Source organism: Cavia porcellus, unplaced genomic scaffold, assembly GCF_034190915.1.
Source record: "Cavia porcellus strain 051 isolate PalLab524CR breed Dunkin Hartley unplaced genomic scaffold, mCavPor4.1 scaffold_10, whole genome shotgun sequence".
Classification (NCBI taxonomy): Eukaryota; Metazoa; Chordata; class Mammalia; order Rodentia; family Caviidae; genus Cavia; species Cavia porcellus.
The window spans coordinates 49,135,142-49,152,966 of record NW_026947493.1 but is presented as its reverse complement, the minus strand read 5'-3'; the positions used below and the strand labels follow the sequence as shown (position 1 = coordinate 49,152,966).

Sequence of the window (17,825 nt, the reverse complement as noted above, 5' to 3'; positions counted from 1 at the left end):
CCTTCCCTGGTGACCTCCCCGCGTGGCCTAACGCGCTCATCTCACCCTGTGCCCAGGGCTGTCTGTCCCCTGCTCTCTCCTTCGGCTCCCAGCACTGCGTTTCAGGCCAACCCCACAGCACAGCCCCAAGCCCAAGGACTTCCCCGCTCTTTACTGTTAGCTCATTTTTCTCCAGGGCTGAGTACAATCCGCACGGTTTGGCACAGCAGGCTCCTCAAGAGCGGCCTTCTTCCTCCTCCTTCCCCGGCTTCCCCTTTCTCTTCATCCCTTCTTCCTTGCCTCCTCCCTCAAGTTCTTGTCCTGTTTCTCCCTCTCCGTCTCTCACTGGGGCTCTCTCTGCAGCCTTTTCCTCTGCAAGAAGCCTGCACCTCCTCCGCGTCTTTGCTGTGTCAGCTTCCTCTGAAAGTCGCTGATGCCCGAGTGTGGGTTAGCACGGTTTTCTTTTTGGGGGGTTTTGTTTTGTTGCTCCAGCATAGGCCTCACTACACTGTACTATCCACTTCTGCATCTCTATTTCCTTTACTGGACCAGGAGTTGCTTGTTTACTCCAGTGCCCCACTCGTTCTTGGTGTAGAATCAACCCTCAGCAAATAATTAGTTTTGCGCAAGTGAATGAGCATAGCTGGATCTGACCAACCCTGATCCTTTCATTGTGAAGACTATAGAAAATAGAAAATGGCCAGCAAAGATTTCCAGGAGCTTAATAAACTGTGACCGGGCTCCCACTGGACTCCTGAGGTAGGGGCTACTTTTGCTCCTGGTCGTGTTCTCCTTGGGGTTTAGCAATGCCGTGCATGTCACAGACGCTTAACATATATGATCGAATTGAATATATGTAATGTATTAAGTAAGTAGGATATGTGATTATTCTTCTGTCTGTAATTAGAATAAAAATAATGACTATCCTCAAGACATACTCATTTTCCATTGAGCATGGACTTTGCCTTTTTAAGCAAAAATACATTTTATAATAGTATTTCTGAGAAAGTTCTGTGCATTGTTCTCCTGCAAATGAGAGCTCATTGGACTTTATATTTGTTTATATTACCAAATATCTGTAACTTGCAGTTTGAAGCAATTCACTAAAATATTGTAGAATATAAAAATTCTGGCTACATGTTTTTACTTTATTCTTAAAAGCCTCTTGTTTTAAGAAGCTAAGGATATATATATCTACATGTTATAAGTAAGTCTAGGTTAAAATTTAATCCGCATGATGAAAAGCAAATGGGAGAAGATATTTACAGGCAGTGTCTTGTTTTCTTTGTTTCGTGCCCTGTATCTGAAATAGCATCACATTTTCATCAACACTGTTGAAAGAAGAAGAAAAGATGTCAGTGCTGTCCCCTGAAATGACGCCCGAGACTTCTAGAGTCACCAGAAGCTCGCTGGACGGTTGTTTTCTTCTTGAGAGTAGCTGGAGGAAAGCAGTGTTAGCAACACAGAAAATAAGGAAAGGTAATTTCACTTTTATTGTTATTTCCTGTAAGATAATGTAGAAACAGTGCTTCGAGTTTGTGTGTGTGTGTTTAAAGTAGCCAAGAGACATCGTATCATTTCTATGACATTTATGGGCTGGCAGTATATAAAGTTTCTGGAAAAGGAAAATGGAAACAAATTATAATTAATACATTTCAGTGAATAATAGAAACAAACAAACAAACATTCCTCTTCAACCAGGCCTGATGGTGCAGCCTGGGCTACATAGTGAGTTCAGGGCCAGTTTGTAATTCACAGTGAGAGCCTGTGTCAACAAACAAACAAACAAAAATATAAATTCTTCTCTTAATAGTCAGTGCATCACTATGTTTGTTGGACCATGCCCCTTTTCCTAAATACTGTTCCTTTTTATATACTTCAGGTTAATTTTTATATTTTGAAACATCCAAATTTTTAGCATTGCCTTGGATGTGTCCTCGGACAGGATTTTATATTGTATAGTTGTTCTGTAAAGACAGTATCCCCCTTTACGTTCAGACTGCGATTGTATTTGTTGTTTATTTTGAATTCTGCCTGCAGGTTTGTTATGGAGATAAAATTCTTGAAAATAGTAAAATTCAAACTATTTTATAATTTCATCCCTTGTTTTGTTTTTGTGGTACTTACAGCATTGAGCCCAAAGCCTTTGCACTGAGCAAACCCTTTCCCCCTTTTTTTAGACAGGGTCCCATTAAGACTTAAACTTGCCAAGGGTGGGCTCAAACTTGGGATTCTGTTGCTTCAGGCTCCCGGAGTCCTGGGATTCAGGTTTGTACCACCAGGCCCATTTCCTCCTGCTTTTGAGAGCGTGCTATGCATATTTTATAAACTAGCTTTCTCGCCAGGTTCCCATTAAGGGTACTCAGAAGACACTAGTTCATTTATCTTTCAGCTGTCCAAATCTAATGTTGAAAAGTGAATATATGTTTCTGAGAAATAGAAAATTTTTTTCTCTAAAACAGGAAAAAAAATCAAATGTTGCAAAGTAGTACTTTGAATGTTTAATGTGACAACCCCAATCTCAGTAAATACTGTGTTGCTGGGCCGGCCTTGCTTAGCAGAGAGGCTATGTTTGAAGGCCACACGGACTTCAATATCTTGATCTCCTTTTCCATTTAATGCCTTTGTTTTTATTTTAAAAAATAATTTGACGATCCCTTTGTTGGTTGAGATTTGAGGTCAGTAAAAGAAGCAATATGCTATTTATAGATTTCGTGTAAAATTTCGTGGAGACATTTAATGCCTAAGGTCAAATTATTTCATCTCTTGTGGAGGTAGGTATTGGCCAGATTGGATATGCAGAATAAGGGACTTTGGGGCCACAAGCTCCAAACCTCCTGGAATGCACAATTAAAGATTAAAAGATAACCAACACGGCCACAAATCCAAGTAGGATCAAAACACACTGCCTTAAAGGATCTCTGGCCCTTGTCCTCATCATACTCCAATATACTACTTAGAGTGGCCCTAAGGAATTCATATCCGCTATATGAATTCCTGCAAGATACCCTTCTTTGGTCCTTCATCCTTGCTTCCTGCTTCTGTCAACAAAACGCCACAAAAACTTCAGGTCAGGGCTGTTTTTTCCTGAGACTTTCTCACATTGAGGGTCTCAGTTAAAGCAGACCCTCTCTGCCCATTTGGGGTTTAAACTGGACACTGGCTTCGAGTAATCTCTTATCCTTCATACTGCACAGTGGGTACAACCTGGGCCAGTCTTTCACTGTTGGCTCACATGGTCAGGTATTTATCCCTCTTGATTATTTATTTACAGAAAAGCAGGAAAGTAGAAAGAGTCACAGCAGTAGATAATACTAGACTTCTTTCAAATACTTATTTTTAAATTTTAAAACAATTTAATCTAATTATAAATAGATATTAATAAAGAAAATATAAAAATTATCCTCTTGGGGCTGGAGATATAGCTCAGCGATGTAAGTGCCTGTCCGGCAGGCACAAGGATGGGATTTGATTCTGAGTACCAAAAACAACAAAACAAAAGCAAAAAATATTTTACCCCTTATCTCTTTGACTTTTTAAAAAATTTCTATGACTCTTAGAAGTGCTTTTTGTTTAAATGTGATACAATATTCTGTATAATTCTAACTGAATAAACTAGTGAAGGCAGTGGACAGTGACAATTGAAAATCTGGGAAGCTGTCATTTTTTTCCTTTTCCTAGTTGTTAATCAACTTAATCTACTCCTTCCTACAGTCTCTTTGGTGAAATTTGAAAGAAAGGTCCTAGATAAATTATAATTGCTTGACTTTTGTTACTTAATGATTATTTACATTTCATTGTTCATTTTAGTATACAGTAAAAGTGGGAGTATATGTTTGACCCAGGTAATTGTGATAATATTTTTAAATTAGAATACACCACCACATTTGGTCTAGAAGAGCTTAAAGAACATGTCAAAATGCCACACTTACCAAGACTGCAGAGGTGCCAACAGAATGAAAGTTCAACTCCGGTGGAAGTTCACAAACAGCTACTGCACGCTCACATGGAGATGCCTACAGTCAGGTAGATCACTCGTCAGCTCTCGCTGCATATCTGTTTGTCATAATGCTGCTGAATGGCGAGGTCTTCCTGGCCAATCATCTAATTTTTTCCTGCCAATCATTATTTTTTCCATAAAAATTTAACTTATAAAATCTAAAGTTAGCCATTCTATTATTCAGATTGACAAGTAACTACTTTTTTCTGTTTTCAAGTGATGTTGCCAGGAAAGAGTTAAAGATTTTCTTTAAAACATTTTCATTGTCCTCTTCTAGATCCTGCCTATGAGAGCAGCAAATTTTAATTCTCAGCAGTATAAGAGGTTTTTGTCCCTTGAATACTGAATCTTGGGTTTCAATTCCAGAATGACTGAACCAGGGCTAGGAAAGATTGTGGATGATATCTTGGCCTGGTTAAACTCAGTGTTGACTATCAGGAATGAATTTTTTAGCCAGAAAGTCTCCCTGACTTTGAATATTGTTGTTTAGGAGCATTGCCTGCTTCCTTATCACAAATCAGACCTAGATACCAGTAAAAGAAAATCTTTCTCCATAAAAGATCTATCTATAAGTTATCTATAACTAATAAAGTTTCCTATTCTGTTCAATGTCAATTTATATGCTTGTTTGTTTGTCACTACTACTTGTTTATTAATAAACACTACTTGTTTATTTTGCCAGCCTTAAAAATTGGAAGCATTTCTGGCTTTCTAAATTTCAAATTTCTTTAGAGGGGACTATTTATATTTGCATGTTTTCTTTCTGTTGTTAGTAACGTTAAAGTCATTCAATTATACACAGCATTCATGGCTGGAATCTTTGAGTATGCCAAAAAATGTATATACACTTCGTCAATTTGCCATACTAATAAATGTCTGGAAGCTGATGGCCACAGTCTGAGGGTCTCCTGTAATTATAGAGGCCAAAGGTGACTTGTACTGATCTATGTCTCAATAAATTTAGTATTAAAATATTTATACAACAAATATTTACACAAGCTTTTCTTTTCCTGATATATACATTGCTTGGTGGACTTTTGTATAAGCATGGTGGGTCATGCGTATAATCCCAGCATTCTGGGAGACTGAGACAGGACGCTTGAAAGTCTGAGCCAAACCTGGGCATCTTATCCACTCAGTGAGACCCTATCTCAAAAATCAAAAATCAAAGAAAAAGGGCTGTAGGTGTAGCTCAGTGTGAGGACCTTGAGTTCAATCTCGATTCACACACACACACACACACACACACACACACACACACCCTAAAAGAGGAAGGAATGCAAGGATGCGGAAGGAAGGGGAACTATTTGAACCATGAACATCAGACCTACTGAGGTTGCCAGGTTACATCATTACTGAGATGGACACTCAACTCCCTCATCGGTTTCCTGGCCCCGGTGTTATTTGGCCGGAGCGGGAGGAATGTAGTGGCCACCGCGGCTATGGACTCGGTTTCGGTGCACACCGTTCTCACGCGAGCATCTTGAAGAGACCGGAAGCCTGGGAAGCACCCCTTGAACGAGCCCACTTCACCTCGCAGTTCTGAGTCTTCATTTGCTTTTGCTGTTTCCACTGTCTTTCAGTTTTGCTTTTCTGTTTCACGTTTGTGATTTTTTAAAAAAAAATTATTTCTGAACATCTTGCATTGACTTGAGTGCAGGATAATCTAAACACATTTTATTTGTGTGGGGACACTATTCCTTTATATATAAAGCGGAATAGTGGTGACCAAGCCACTTAAAGTGCATGGAGTGTCTGTGAAATGTAAATGCTCTTTCTTTATTTTAGCTGTTTTTGAGAGAACATTTCAAGCTGTTTATTCCCCTCTGCACATTACACAGCACCCTGAGAAAGACCAGTCTTGGCTAAGGAAGGAAAGACCAGTCTTGGCTTGTTGTTTGTTCTGTGTGTAAATCCCTTGATTTCTTTCCCTCTCTCTGTATGAGAATATTTGATTTAAAAGCTCTGACAAAAGTCTCATGTTTTCTCAAATTTCTTTTTTTTTTTTATCGGTACCGGGGATCGAACTCACGACTGCCTGCTTGTAAGGCAGGTGCTTATGCCGCTGAGCTAAATCCCCAGCCCCTTTCTCAAATTTCTTAATGGTGATCAAGAATTTTCAGTGATAAGAATTTTCACAGCACACCGTGGGAGTATAATTGATCATAGCAATCTCATTGTTAATTGTAATAAATTTCAGGTTGATGGATAGATTAAAAGTGCACAAATAAGGAATATTTGTTATCTGACACAGCCACGTAACCTCTTACTCTTTATTTTCCTCCTTTTACAACTTCTCAAGCCATGAGCACACAGTTATAGTAAGATTTAAAGAAGCTGCATGTGGTAGCTTGCTAAGACAATGGTGTTTATATTGGTTTCTGATTGGAAGGGCTGGGGATTTAGCTCAGTGATATAAGCACCTGCTTTGCAAGCACATGGTTGTGAGTTTGATCCCTGGTACTGATTAAAAAAAAGTGCATATATATGTGTGTGTGTGTGTGTGTGTGTGTGTACAATATATATATATATATATATATATATATATATGGCTTCTGATTGGATTAGCTGTAACAGAGTTTCTTTATCCATTTACTTAATTTCCATGTGATATCTCTTAACAAACTAGTTTAGGGTTTGGGTGTAGTTCAGTGGTAGAGTTTATGCTTAGCATGTTCAAGGCCTGGTGTTTGATCCCCAGCACTAGAAAACAAAAATCAAAACCACCAAGTGTGTTTCATTGAATATTTGTTGCTTCCCTCTTCTCCACCTCCTCCTCCTGCTCCTCCTGCTCTTCTTGTTCCTCCTCCTCCTCCTTTGTCTTTTTGAGTCAGGGTCTCACTATGCAGTTTAGCTGGGTCTTGAACTCACTTTGTAGCCCAGGCTGGCTTTGAACTCACAGCAATCCTCCTGTCTCAGCCTCCCAAGTGCTGAGATTAAAGCCTCTTCTTGTATCTCTGAAAATAAATACATATTCTAGATTTTTATATGAGTAATTTTATAATAATATATAATCCTTAGGATAAAGAAGACTAAGAAGATGTGTACCATGGTACCACTTCAAAAGAAATCAAAAGGTAAACTGGTTCATCCATTTTTCCCACCTATGTCTTATTAGAAGTCATGTTCTTTTTTTTTTAATTAAATTAAATTATTGAGACAAGGTTATCCTATGTCGTTCAGGTTAGTTTTGAACTTACTGCGTAGCCCAGACTGGCCTTGAATGCATGGCAATCCTCTTGCCTCAGTCTCTCAAGTGCTGGGATCACAGATGTGCACCACCACACCTGGCTGGGTGTCACATTCTTATTTTACCTTTAAGCTCATTTTCTTTTTATTGGTTTGTATTGTTTGTTAAAGCTTCTTTAAGGCTTTATTCTGTAAACTCAGTGGATATTTGGTTTGCTACGTACATACCTTTTTAACTGTCAGGACTATGGAATAGGGCTTGTACCTCACGTCAGCCAATTAACAGCTTACAAACTGATTTTATTGGTTTGAGTTTTGACCTTTTAAATCCTTCAACACTGTGACAAAAGCTTAAAACCTTGACTTCTATTCAGTCACATTACTTTCTTCTTCAAAAACAGTAACTCCTGTTTCCCTGAAGACTAATGTATGAATTTCTTAGCCTGGTTTGAACTTTCACCACCTTCCCCTAACTTTTTATACTAGCCTCATCTACTAACAAAGTTTTTTGAAAAAATTTTTATATGAATCTTGTATACTGAAGACATCTCAGTATAAAAATTTATTCATACACCAATATTTTGGGTTCCAAAAGGTACTTTTAAATCAATTTATTCCTAAGTCTGTAGTTAGTACAGGCACCATGATATATTCCTACCATATGTGAAGAGAGAGTTGTCCTTTGAAATTTTAAAATCAGGAGTTCTTATCTCCATATTCATGATATATTTTATCAGAATTTTGTTTTTCAAAAGTATGAAAAATCTGTTGATTCAGGCTATTACAGCTTTTAATGATATCTTCAAGATTGTAGAGAACTTCCTAGTAGTTCCGGTGTCTGTGCTCTGCCTCATTTCCTACTTTCATGTGTAACGCGAGCTGTTACATCACAGGACCATAATACACGTGCCATAGTGCATGACCAGCATTTATGTTCTACAATAAGCTCTTAGTACTTTCCTCAAGTAATTTTACCCAGATTAGTGGTAAAGATTCTTGAGCTATATGTCTAAGGTTTTCTGTTTTGTCAATTCATTGTTCATGTAGGACAGGATTTTTCGACAGTAATGGTATTAACATTTTGAACCAGATGATCAGTTGTGGGGTCTATCTTATGCAACATAAGGTGTGTAGGAATCAAGATCAGCATGGTGGCACCACTTGTAGTCCCAGAGCTTGGGTGGCTGAGGCAGGTGAGCCACAGCGAGTTCAAAACCAGCCTGGGCCTACCTAGTGAGTTCAAGGCTAGGCTGAAGCACATGGCAGGATATTATCTTAAACAAAAACCAAACTAAATCAAATCAAGACAAAACAAAACAGAATCATCTATTGCGTTTACCCACTAGATGCCACTAGCATCCCTCAGTTGAGAAAATAAAAAATGTCTCCAAATATTGCCAAACATTCACAGGATAGCAGTCACCCACAGCAGAGAAACACTATCCTAGGTAAGGCTTGTAAGGCCATGTTATTTGATGCTTGTCCTTCAGACTACCAAGTGGCTCATCCTTTATTTGGGTGTGTTAGTTATTTCCCTATCAGTCTAAGACTTTTTAAGCCTTATTTGGTTTTCATTTTTATCATACTTGTAGTTGTCTTCTCTTAGTGTATTCATCATTTCAAATGAATACAAGCTGAAATTACTAAGTAAAGCTTCTATGGACAATCTTAGTAGCAGTCTGACTTGATAGTAACTTTTAAATTCCATCTATGTGAGTTCATGAAGAAAATATATTTCCTTTCTTCTATATGCCATGTGTAACTCCTGCAACCAACAAGTGGCATAAAACAAAAATGTAAATGTTAGTCAGAACTTAAGACTTTGTTTTGCATCTTACTGCAGATGAACATAGCTGTCTGTTTTCCAGGCAGCTAACTTTATGGCTTTTCCAGGGTGGGTTCTGCTATGATTTGGATATATGTGTCCCTCTATAACTCATGGTGGAACCTGGTAACCAATGGAACAGCATTAAGAGATGAGGTTTTTTGGGAATGATTGTCGTGAGGACTTTGCTCTCATTAGAAGATTAGTGCTTTTCTAAAAACCCTGGTGTGAGAAACCAAAAGAGTAAATAAGGACCAAAATATACAATATTGTGAAATGGGAAGGAATTGTTCAAAAGGAAGGAGGAACTAGGTAGGGACACGGTGAAAGGAAGGAAGGGAAAGGGGGAGAAAATGGTTAAAAAAAAGAATAAAATGGAAACAAAGCTTTGTAAATAAGGAGGGGAAGAGAGATCAAAGGGAGAAGAAGAGATAGGAAAAAAGAGGAATCAGTGTATCGTATACAGGCACAAATTACTTATGATGAATATGATCATTACGCATATCTAAAATGCACCAATAAATGTAATTTTAAAAATTAATTAATTTAGAAAAAGGAGGTAAAAGTTTGGGGATACAGTTTTTTTCTAAGCTGGTTAGAAGCATAAATGAAATGCAAAATAGAAATGAGCAGTAGACATCTTTGGCTTGCTTCTGACTGTCAAAGGGGATGGCTTTACTATCTCTTCAGTAAGAATGATGCTTCCCGTAGGTTTGGAGTAGCTCTCCTTTAGTAAGTGAAAGATGCTGCCTTTAATTGTTTTCTTCATAAATCAGAGTTTAATTTTTCCACATGATTTTCCTTAATTGATCATCATCATTTGTGTGTGTGTGTGGTCGTGATGGTGATGGTGCCGGGGACTGAATCTGAAGTCTTAGCACTGAGTACATACCTAATCACCGGCTTCTTCTGTTTTTGTTTTTGTATTAGAGGCAGAGCTCTGCCTAAAAATCTCAGTTGTCCAGGCTGGACTTGAACTTCTGATCCTCTCGCTTCAGCCTCCCGAGTGCTGGGATTACAGACATGTGCCACCCCACTTGGCTTTATGAATATTTTTTGAAGTGACTTGATCTCATAGTCACAAGGGGCATTTTAGAAAGCAGATATTGGTATTTCTTTTTCAAAGTAGGTATTATACAAAGATGTAGTAGTGTTGTATAGTCATTTATAGAACAGACATTTCACTCACTATGTTTTATAGAATTATTCATCATGCTTAATTTAATCTTAGTCTTGATTTTTTTCTCTCTAGACTCTGGCTTCAGTGACCCTCTCATTGGAGCATCATCTGAGTACTTGCAGAGACTTTCCAGAATGGCCATATTGGAGTACAATACCATTCGTCAGGAAACATCCAAAAAATTTAAAAAAGGCAAGAAACAAGAGCAACGAGACTGCTGACAAACGTCATAGTGTGGTGCTTTCTTCATCTGCTCTTAAGTTCATTTGCAGTTTTCCTTTCTTTTTTTTTGATATGTGATATGATGTGCAGTGATTTACATACAATGGAAATGTAAATAGGAAATAAATATTTTATGTCACATATGGAATAACTTCTTTTGTTAACATTAGAAATATACAGTTGAATTATAGGGACATAAAATATAGGAGAAATTATATTCCATGAATTTTATTAATTAATTAATCAATTAATTTCCACAATCCTGAGATTGGACAGAGGGCCTTTGCACTGTACATGCACAGCCTTTTTATCTATTTGTTTTTATTTTGAGGCAGGATCTTGCTAAATCACTAAGGTGCCCGAGTTAGACCTGAACTTGCCATTCTTCTCGGTCTCCTGGAATGCTGGGGTTACAGGTGTGCATTATCATGCCTGGCTTGATTATGTCTTCCGATTTAATTTAATAAATATTTTTGAGTGCATGTTTGGTGTTACCAATTTTCTCATACCTCTGAGCTCTTTTACTGAGGGTTACCGGTTTCTCCCTCTGGGCTTGAGGGTGATGGAGAATGAAGTTGATGACACAAAGTGGGGAACACACAGATTGTAGCTTATTAGACAGAAAAAAGCAAAGCTCTCTCTAGCTGAGAAGGGCTCCGAGGGAGGAGATTGCGGGGGATCTAGGTCCAGGGGTTTATATGTGGACTTCAATGTGAATACAGAACAATGCAGTTGCCGTTTTTATTTTTTTATTTTTTATTTTTTTTCAAGATTGATGCTTTTTTTATTTTAAAGAAGATGAAACAATGAAAACAAACCAGTGTAACAGATACAGGACTTCAAAATCTTACAAAATCAACAATAGTTACCATAATTCCTTTTGATGTCTTCAAAACAACTGCAGAGAACTTTGAACATAGTAAAAATCAAACAATAGAATAGAAATATAATAGCAAAACAATGAATGCAATAAAGGACAGTTGCCGTTTTTAACCAGGGCCCTGACATCAGGAGGGCAGACTCCCTCTGTGCCCCAACTTCTCAGGGCTTATTATCTCAGTTTACCCAGGCTCTTGCCTATTTTTATATCACTTAGTCTTATGTGCCATGAACTTGTTTGCTAGATGCTACAGAAGCTTCAAGGAAGAGTAAGTGTAGTTGGGGTTAGAAGGGGAAGGATCAGTAAAAATCCCTCTTTTTTTCCTCCTGATTGAGTTTGGAAGCAGCTGTGAGATATTTAGTAATATGAAAGTGACAATAATAGTTTAGTTTGCTTATATTTTATTTTATTTTGAAAGTATACAACAGAACAAGACAGAATAAAGCCAATGAAGATTGTACAGTGAAATTGGTACAGAACTTCACAGAAGATTACTGGGATAACAGTAATAGGTATCACAGTATATTTTGTTATCTTTATAATAGTTTTTCTTTCAATCACGTATATCAAATTGAGATGAAATATGGAACACTATAGAACTTATCAAAACAGAATATTGAATAGAGCAGTACCATTAATCAGAAAAGAGCAAAACAGTAATAAAAATATTTGCCTTCAAAGAGATGGTAGAAGGAAGTCCCTCTTATTTGCTGTGGTCAACCTCCCAGGAGATGCTCAGATTTCTGGCTCCCATTTGCTAATGGGAAGTAGGGGAAGTGGGATATTTGACTCTAGGCCGTGCATCAGTAGGTTCATTATTGCTTAGCAGGGAGGCAGGCTGGTTGTTTGGTTTCACAGCCTCCTAAGTTCCAACATGGCGTGGATCTCAGGAGCTACTGCTGGTTCTCCCCCTGGAAGGGCTGCAGTGTGCCACACTGCCACTGCTTACCAGGGAGGGGAGGTGCTTGCTTGGCTTCCCAGGGTCCTAAGTTCCAACATGGCTTTAGTTTGCTTATTAAACCCAGATGGGTGATCTTAGCTCAGACTGATTGCAACAGTAGGCCTCCCAATACAAGAACTTCAGACTGATAAATGATCACACCTGGGAGAGCTGACCACCCTGGCCTCACCTGCCACCTCCCTGTGTGGACAGGCAGCTCCCCAAGGTCAAGGGAGGATGTCAAAAGACTTCCACCATTTTCACAGAGAGGAGGAGGAAGGTCTAGGTCAAAAGGAAAGTCCTCCTCCAGAAAACTGGAGGAGTGGAGAGAAGTGTGCAGTTCTCTGAGAAATCAAGGCTGCCAGTGACTGATTCTATATAGTGGAGAATCACAGCACATTGCAGGGGGTGAATGGTGTGGTCTGAGAAGGCTTTAGAGAAAATGTGGTGTTTGAAATGGGCATTAAATACAGGAAAGGTGGAAAGGGGAGGGCAGGGGCTGGGGATTTAGCTCAGCGGCATAAGCACCTGCCTTGCAAGCAGGCAGTTGTGAGTTCGATCCCTGGTACCGATAAAAACGAAAGACAAAAAAGAAAAAAAAAAAAAAGGAAAGGGGAGGGCATTACTAGAAAGATGGAAAAACGTAAGCAAAGGCATACTATGCACTTGGGAACTATGCTTTGGAGCACTAGGTAGTATAGAGCAGATACACAAATTCACATGCAGACGGACCAAGCCAGCACCAGCCTGCCTGACCTAATCAGGGAAAGGCCAGTGAACTGGGAAGTATTATCCCATTTAAAAGGGCTCTGGCTGCCTACCTTCAGCTCTTTATACCATGTGGTCTAAAATAGTTTTAACTTTTCATAAAAAGTGAGAAACTGATTTTTTGGGAAACTTTTCAGTATATAGATGTTGGTGACTAACTTAAAATAAGCAACTCTGTCAAAATTTAGAAAACCACTGTGTGAACCAAAGAAAATGACATATGCAGGCTAAATCTGACTTTGTGGAGTTCATCTTCACAACCCTGAGGAAAAAGGAAGAGAAAGGCCGGCCAGGCTTAAGTGATAACTTGATATTGTATGGTAGAGAACCTCAGACAGCAAGCATGAGTTTATATTTAATTGCAATGGGGGATTTTGAGTCTGAAAGTGAGTTAGTGCTTTTGTGATTCAGGAAGATTCATTCAAGTACATTGAGCAGGCTGGATTGTAATGGGAGAGAGTGGGGGTGGGGAAATCATTTTGGTCATCACAGAAATCAGGACAAGAATCTGCGAGTTGGAGGTAGAAGTAGGAATGGGAATGAGGGACTGAATATAGGGTGTCAGGAAAGGAAGGCTCAAAACTAACTCAGATTCCCAATCTTAGCAGCAAGAATCTCAGAGGTAGAGGTGCTGCTTTGGGAGGAGTGCAACTTTGGGTATATCCAGTTTAAAATGGAATCAGAACACCTTCATAGAGATGCCAAAATTGGATTTGAAAAGTCTGTCTTTAATTCTGAGAAGATACTAAAGCTGGAACCTTGGGAAACATTTGCATAGCAAAGGTTATTTTCCCAATTAAAAAAAACGAGAGAAATAAGCCCAAACTCCTATAAGGATGGGACAGGAAGACAAGAAAATAGGAAAAAAGCCATCACAGGTAAAAGAGAATGAACATTTTTTATGTCCTTGCATGTCTTGTATTTATTTACACAAATATAATATATATATACAGTTCCCAAGGGGGATGTCTTAGTTATTTTTACTCATCGCTGAGACAAAATACCTGAAGCCCAAAGTTGGGAAAGGAAAGGTTTATTTCTTACAGTTTTTGGAGGTTTCAGTCCACACTCAGTTGGCCGGCAGGCATGGCTGGGCTGCAGTTCATGGCGGCCGCCAACAGCAAACTCAAACCAGCAAAGAGCAAGACACACCTTCTTCCTGCCATTACATCACATCCTGGCTCCACCCTATGTGGGTGGAGCACTGACACCATCAATCCAAGCAGTATACAATGAACCATCACATATGAACAATGCAAACTCGTGAGGCCTGGGGGACACAAACATAAACCATGACAGGGGATAACCAAGTAAACTTAAATGGTTATATTTGTGCTTATGTGTGAATTTTTTTTTGAGACATGGCTTTCTGCCCTTGAACTCACTATGTAGCCCAGGCTGGCCTCAAACTCACAACAATCCTCCTGCCTCAGTCTCCACCACGCCTGGCTCCTACATATGAATTTTTATTGAGAGTGATTTAGATATTACCTGTACCTTTTCTGTCTTCTGATTACTCCTCCAAGTGTATTTAATTTTTTAAAAAGAATGAGGTGCAGGAGAAAAGTTATTCTCCCTCGGGGAGTGACTGGATGGATGTGTCTTCTTCCCAGTTCCTGCCTTGTTCTCTGCTCCCTGGCCACCAAAACAAGATCAGCGTTTCCTCTACCGTGTCCCTTCACCACGCTGCTTCCTGTTTTGGAGACAGCTGCCCGTGAACAGTAACCAGGAGCCAAATTAAAACTTCCCTCCTTTAAGTTGCAGGTATCAGGTATTTTGTCCCAGTGAAGAAGAAAATGACTAAGACAGAAATCTTTCTTCCTGTGGCCCTTGAACAAGTAAACTTGCATATGCTCGCAGCATGAGCAGTCTGTGAGAGGAGGGCGATGGAATGGGGGGAACAGCAAACTTTGAAGCAAAGGAGTTGGAGTGGACGGGGAAAACCATTGCAGGGAGGGGCCGCTGTCTCAATCCGTCACCGGAAAAAGTCACGGCAGTGTCTGATAACAGCACACATGGAGTCTGAGTGATGGTGGACTCCTGGACTTTGCATACAGTCAGCCTTAAATCAGTGTTCAGGATTCCTGTCTTCCAGGTGTCTTCTCTTTTTTTTCTGATATTGGGCACCAAACCCAGGACCTTGTGCACTCTAGGCAAGCACTGTACCACAGAGCTGCCCCCTGTACTAACGTGGAAGTGGTAGCTATTATCAAAAAGTGGTACATGTTATAGGTATCTCCCACAGGCTCAGGGGTTAGAGGCTTGATGTCCCCAGTGCAGCAAAGTTGAGAGGTGGGCTTAGGGGAAGTGACTGTGACTTAAAGACTCTGATCTTATCAATGAGTTAATTCATTCATGGAGGTGAGAGCTGGTTGGAGGAAGGAGGTCACTGGGGGTATGTCCTGGAAAGGCACTTCTTGTCCCCAGCCTCTGTCTCTCTCTTGCCACTATGATGTGAGCTTCTTTGCCCCACCACAGGCTCCCACCCTGATGTCCACCATACCACAGGCCCAGAAGCAATGGATGCAAGTGGCCATGGACTGAAACTCCTAAAACTGAGCCAAAATAAACCTTTCCTCTTTCAAGTTGATTTTCTCAGGTATTTTTTCACATGACAGAAAGCCATTTGATACCCCAATTCCTTGAGGTGTTTTATACCCCTAGCCTCTTTCCTCTCCAAACTTGACTTGGATATTTGCCTTGGAAGTCGAGGGTCTGGAGATTATTTTTCCCAAAAAGATGAGAAAGTGGTAGATGTCAATACTTCCTCTTCGTGGTAGGTTTGAACCTTTAGGTTTTTTTTTTTTACAGTGGAGCACCCACAAGACAAACGCACTTGGTCTTGGTAAATGTGGCCTCTCCCATGGCATTGCTGTGATGTATTATTCAAGGGAAACTCCCTTCTCCCCATGGATGATGCCAGGAAAGAAAGAAATGAGGTATATGAAAAGTCTTGTCCTTCCTTGATAAAGACAGCAAGAATTATTACTCAAATGGTTAATTACTGAGGAGTGGCTAGCTACTCTGTGCCAGGCACATATTAGACACTGTCATGGTTTGAAGTGGCTTTCTCAGAAGACATGTTTGTGTCTTAATCCCTGGGACCTGTAAATGTGACCTGAGTTTGGAAAAAGGGTTTTTACAAACACCATTAAATTAGGATCCTTGGCTAAGGGCATCGTGGATAATCTAGATGGGCCCTAAATCCAACTGCAAGTTTTTGTAAAAGGTAAAGGGACACAGAAGAAGAGGAGACCAAGTGAACACAGAAGCAGAGAGTGAAGCTATGTCAGTTGCAGAGCTGCCGGTCACCTGGAGCCACCAGAAGGTGGACGAGGCCAGGAGGGACTCCCTGACTGCCCGTGGAGGGAGCATGGGCCTTCACTTTGGGCTGCCTGTGGGATGGTGAGAGTGAGTTCCTGCTGGTTTAAGCCACCTAATTTGTGTTTATTTGCTTTGGCAGCGCTAGAATTGAAAACTAATGCTTTACATGCACTATTTCTAATCCTCGCTACAATTGGTAAAGTGAAGGTATTATTTTTCCATCTTATAGACAAAGAACCTACAATTTAGTAACTTACTAAGTTCCCACAGCCGGTAAGCTGCAGAATGAGGGTTTGAAGTTGAACTTGGCTGAGTACCCAGCCCAAGCCTCTGCATCATGGTACAGTGCTGTTTCTGTGTTCCTCGTTCCTGGCAGGTCCCTGCTGGTCCTATTCAAAACCATTTGTTTTGCTACATTTGTGATGGGCTATTTGTGTTGGGCACTAGATTAAGGCTGTGATTGCAAAACTGATTTTCATAATTTCCTCCTTCTGTGTCTGGAGGAGGGCTTCAAGCTTCAGGGAGAGAAAGCCTTGCTTTTCTGAAATATTGTAGACCTCTAAATAATAGTTTAAAAATTTTAGTAATTAGCATCTCTGAATTTATGGATTTGAAAACCCCTTTCACTCACCTGTTAGTGTGTGTGTGTGTGTGTGTGTGTGTGTGTGTGTGTGTGTGTGTATGTGTGTGTGTGGTTGTTGCTATAATAAGATACCTGGTAATGGTTAATTTATAAACAGTAGAAATTTATTTCTCACAGTTCTGGAGGCTATCGAGTCCAATATCAAAGTTCTGGCAGGTCTGGCATCTGCGGACAGCCTGGTCTCCACTTCCAAGACAGTTTCTGAACACTACAATACTCCAACGGGGAGGCCCTTGCTCAGGGCGAATGGCAGAAAGGTGAGGGGACCAGCTCTCTGAAGGGACAGCTAATCCCACTGGCAGGGGAGGAGCCCCGCTGGCTTCATCACCTCTGACTGCTGTCACATTGGCAACACCTGTGTTTTGGAGAGGACACATTCAAACCGTGGCACTCACATGATTTCATCTGAGCCTTGAAAGATTACATAGTTACAGATGGAGGTAGGTGAGTGACTTTATGGATGAGGATAGTACCTAAGTCAAGTGGATCCCTTATGTTTCTGAAAAAAAGCAGGCCCTGTCACATTGTCACCATAGACCTTTAAAAACACCTCCTTTAGTTCATAACAGATTCATATAACCAGCTATATAACACTTCTCTGGTTTTTCTATCTGAATTTTTCTGCATTTGCAAAGCAGGGAACTGCCACCTGGAATTATGCAGAGCTGGCTGCTTTTTGAGTGGGCTTGGGCTGGTGAATCAGTGACTGAGGTCAGCAACAGCCCCGGGTTATAAAACAACTGAGCTAAGACCTGCTGTAGAATAAATATTTGTGATTCCTCCTGCAGTTCTTTCTTCTTAATGTGTGGTGTTTTCAAAATGCTTAGTCTGTGTACTGATTGATGCTTCTGCTTAAAGAGGTCTAGAAGTTGCCA

The 17,825-nt window shown here is 40.0% G+C and overlaps 1 protein-coding gene across 1 annotated transcript in view; it reads left to right on the top strand.

Moving 5' to 3' along the window:
- The window catches only part of CUNH8orf89 (chromosome unknown C8orf89 homolog), a 45,545-nt gene extending 34,668 nt beyond the window's left edge, over positions 1 to 10,877 (top strand). Inside the window, exons 2-5 of the mRNA XM_063257456.1 lie at positions 1,292 to 1,458; positions 3,852 to 4,005; positions 7,001 to 7,056; positions 10,246 to 10,877. Coding sequence (XP_063113526.1) covers positions 1,292 to 1,458; positions 3,852 to 4,005; positions 7,001 to 7,056; positions 10,246 to 10,394 — 526 coding nt within the window. The 3' untranslated portion in view covers positions 10,395 to 10,877. The remainder of the gene's footprint in view (positions 1 to 1,291; positions 1,459 to 3,851; positions 4,006 to 7,000; positions 7,057 to 10,245) is intronic.
- The last annotated feature ends 6,948 nt before the right edge of the window (positions 10,878 to 17,825 follow it).